Here is a 4,168-nt window from a genome sequence, read left to right on the forward strand (position 1 = left end):
GTGGGATCTTCTGTAACGTTCGTAGTTAAGGGTAGACCAAGGCGCAGGTGATTTGGGGTCATCATATTTATTAAAAATGTGAACCAGCAAAAAAAACWATAAACAATACAACGAACAAAAAGCTTCGTCGTGCAAAATACATGCAACCAAACATAGACAAGATCCCACAACAGAAGGTGGGAAAAAAGGCTGCCTAAATATGATCCCCAATCAGAGACAACGATAGACAGCTGCCTCTGATTGGGAACCATACAAAGAAAAAGAAAACATAGATATACAAAAACTAGAGTACCCACCCTAATCACACCCTGACCTAACCAAAATATAGAGAATAAACAGGGATCTCTAAGGTCAGTGTGACAAGGTGGTGCATCTAACCCCTTGTCTTGACTGTAACAGTAGCCTGAACAMTACTGTAAATACAGGTAGAACAGGTATCCCCTTCAGGGGGTATASCTCACTGTTGTTGCTGCTGTTATGTCAATCTGTGCTTCACAACTATGTACATGTGCAGTGCTCTGTTACTATAGACGTGCTGTTCTTACCTGTTATGGCGATGGCAACAAGCACTAATATGGTAACGATAACACCAACAACAATAGCACTGGTATTGGAAGGCTCTGAAATGAAAACATTTTTTATTGATACTTTGACAGGAGTTGATCAGGAATTCAACATAATGCAGCATTCAAAATGTCCTACAACACTAGCAGTGTTACTGACATATCAATACATAAGACTGTAACACACTTATGAGTGTCCACTCACCTGGACCAAACAGCTCTCCAACTGGCTCACTGACTTCCCCTTCCCCACTAACATAGTTATTCAGCTTGCAGGTGTACTTGTAACCATTGGTTGATTTGCCAGTGTCGCTCTTAGAGACAATCAGCTGTTCTACTCCGACCTCCCACGCCCCCTCTCCCACTTTCCATCTGTAGGTGATGGGTTCAGCATCAGTGGTGTTGCCCTCACAGGTCAGAGTGCAGGAGGTTAGGTTGGCGTTACAGGAAGAAGTGATTGTGGGTTTGGGGACTGCCTCTGTAAATAGAGGAAAGAAACAGGAATCATTTGGGGAAATACTTGTGAGGCACTACAATACATAACCTGCTGTTTCTACACGACCACACACACACATACACACATTTACGTACACACACACACGCACACACACACACACACACACACACTTACTGATAACAGACAGTGTATATGTCTTGTCAAGCAGTTTGCTGTTGAACTCCACAGAATAAACTCCAATGTCTGTTTTCTTCAATCCACTGATTCTCAGCTCTCCAGTAGTCTGGTRCAGGGTTGTACGGTTTTTGAAGGCAGCATAGATGTCCAGACCACCAAAATCATTGTCCCACTCTGCCACCTTGTCCTTCCCATGCTTCCATAGGATGCTTGTGATGGAGTCAGGCACTGTGGACTTGTCCGGTGTCAACACCAGCTCACNGGTTCAGCATCAGTGGTGTTGCCCTCACAGGTCAGAGTGCAGGAGGTTAGGTTGGCGTTACAGGAAGAAGTGATTGTGGGTTTGGGGACTGCCTCTGTAAATAGAGGAAAGAAACAGGAATCATTTGGGGAAATACTTGTGAGGCACTACAATACATAACCTGCTGTTTCTACACGACCACACACACACATACACACATTTACGTACACACACACACGCACACACACACACACACACACACACTTACTGATAACAGACAGTGTATATGTCTTGTCAAGCAGTTTGCTGTTGAACTCCACAGAATAAACTCCAATGTCTGTTTTCTTCAATCCACTGATTCTCAGCTCTCCAGTAGTCTGGTRCAGGGTTGTACGGTTTTTGAAGGCAGCATAGATGTCCAGACCACCAAAATCATTGTCCCACTCTGCCACCTTGTCCTTCCCATGCTTCCATAGGATGCTTGTGATGGAGTCAGGCACTGTGGACTTGTCCGGTGTCAACACCAGCTCACRGTCCACTTTATGATAACGATCCTCTGGAAAAGCAGACATTTCATACATGTATCAGAGTATCAATGTGTCCAGGATAACACATTAGGGTATAAATATGTAGTCCTAACCCTATTGGCATTGAACTGTCATTATTATCAACCTTTACTGTTTATGTCWAGAATTCTGCMTGTTGGGTGTATCTGGTCTATGTAGACAGCCCACTTTGATTAGTATGTCCCCCCTCACCACCACTACTGGAGCAGAAATGTATCTAGACTACACTACAGATTAAAGTCTTTGTCTACACCCTGTCCACTATCATATCACTAGCTAGGTTTCCATCCAATCTGCAACAGAGTTTCATGCTATTATTCTAAATCTGCATAAAACAATATGCAAATTCTCCCACCAGAGAGATGTTTCCATCAAACAGACTTTTTGAGGATAAAAGGCTGTGTGTGATGATGTAGTGCACATGCGTGTATGGAACTCCCTTCCATCTTATATAGGGCAAGTGAACAGCAAACCTGGTTTAAAAACAACAAATAAATCTACACCTCATGGCACAACGCCTCTCCCCTATGTGACCTACTTGTTGTGTGTATGTACTGATATGTATGTGTAACTGATAGATGCACACACACTACATGTTKATGTTTTTAAATGTATGTAAATTGTAAAGTATTTTGTCTGTAATGTCACCATTGGCGTCGGCTAATGGGGATCCTAATCAAAATCACACTAAATGTACTTTTTCGKTTACATTTTCATGTARGGGAATAAAAATCTAAAGTTCAATATGTTTCCAGCGTATTTTCAACTCTATTGATAGTTTTGTAACAAAAACAAAAATGCCTACTCTGGTCTTGGCACGTGGGTTCTAGCCAACAGCTCTCAGATACAGTGCTGTGCTGGTAGGCTAGTCTACATGATGACATTATTACGGCAGTCAAGTATCGATAATCATGTCACAAGAATAAGACCCTCAATATTTATTGGAAAGGAGCATTAAGATTGCGTGCACTTTCACCACCCTGGGAAGTTCATCATAACTTATTTCCGGGGGCACCACTTTGTTTTTAGAAGTGGGTGGGAAATAACTTAGCCGGGCGTCTGGGGGTCCCAACATTTGTTTGGGCGTCTAAAGCCAATTTTTACACAATACACTTGGCTGTCTCTATTTAGAACAAAAAKAAAGTAAGCACAGATGCCCACAATCATCAAGCTAGGTAAGAAATCAATATTAAATATGTTTAAGTGATTCATAAGACTAAATGTCACGTTCGTTGTATGGAGGAGACCAAGGCGCAGCGTGGTAAGCATACATACTTCTTTTATTAAAGAAAGAACACTGAACAAACCAAACGCTATACTAAACGAGTGCTGACAGGCAACTACACATAGACAAAAACCCACGAAACCAAAAGGGAAAATGGCAACCTAAATAGGATCCCCAATCAGAAACAACGATAAACAGCTGCCTCTGATTGGGAACCAATTCAGGCCACCATAGACATACATATACATAGACTTACAAAACCTCCTAGATATACAAAAACCCTAGACAAGACAAAACAAGCATACCCACCCTCGTCACACCCTGACCTAACCAAAATAATAACGAAAACAGAGATAACTAAGGTCAGGGCGTGACACTAAACTTGATCAAAGGTAATTCAATAATAAATATTGTGTTGCACCTTTAACCAATAGCCTAACAAATGAACAACTCTTGACCCCCACCAGCCCGACCCCCACCAGTCTAGTCAATTACTCAACTCTCTCCAAACACAAGTTCCTTCCCAGTTCCTACATTTCATTTTCTTTGTTCACAAGGGAACATTTTGGAAACAAAAAACACACAAAAAAGAACACATACGGTCTATCCATCCATCCATCTATAGCTTAATGTGCTTTCCTGTACAGATTCATGGCCTGGTCAAGTTCAGGCCTCTCGTTCCCTCTGCAGCCAAGGTACAACATAGACATGGATGGAACACTGGTCACTTTAGTAATGTTTACATWCTGTTTAACCCACTTCATATGTATATACTYTATTCTAGTTAAGGCCATCCTATTCAACTATTGCTGTACATTAACTATTCTATCCTARGTATTCTTCACATACAGAGCATTCGGGAAGTATTCAGACCCCTTGACTTTTTCCCCATTTTGTTGCGTTACAGCCATATTCTAAAAGGGATTAAATATTTTTTTT

General features: G+C 41.6%; 1 protein-coding gene and 1 long non-coding RNA gene across 2 annotated transcripts in view; both read right to left on the reverse strand.

Moving 5' to 3' along the window:
- Positions 1-1,458, reverse strand: part of LOC112071332 (uncharacterized) — a gene marked incomplete at its 5' end in the record, with an annotated part of 21,847 nt that extends 20,389 nt beyond the window's left edge. The window contains 3 exons of the mRNA XM_070439350.1: positions 546-620; positions 769-1,041; positions 1,195-1,458. Coding sequence (XP_070295451.1) covers positions 546-620; positions 769-1,041; positions 1,195-1,458 — 612 coding nt within the window. The remainder of the gene's footprint in view (positions 1-545; positions 621-768; positions 1,042-1,194) is intronic.
- A 52-nt stretch (positions 1,459-1,510) lies between these two features.
- Positions 1,511-4,168, reverse strand: part of LOC112071328 (uncharacterized) — a 22,365-nt gene continuing 19,707 nt past the window's right edge. The window contains exons 2-3 of the long non-coding RNA XR_011475824.1: positions 1,707-1,994; positions 1,511-1,553 (exon numbers count right to left, since the gene is read on the reverse strand). This is a non-coding gene — a long non-coding RNA (uncharacterized lncRNA). The remainder of the gene's footprint in view (positions 1,554-1,706; positions 1,995-4,168) is intronic.

This window comes from Salvelinus sp. IW2-2015, unplaced genomic scaffold (assembly GCF_002910315.2).
Source record: "Salvelinus sp. IW2-2015 unplaced genomic scaffold, ASM291031v2 Un_scaffold1586, whole genome shotgun sequence".
Lineage (NCBI taxonomy): Eukaryota > Metazoa > Chordata > Actinopteri > Salmoniformes > Salmonidae > Salvelinus > Salvelinus sp. IW2-2015.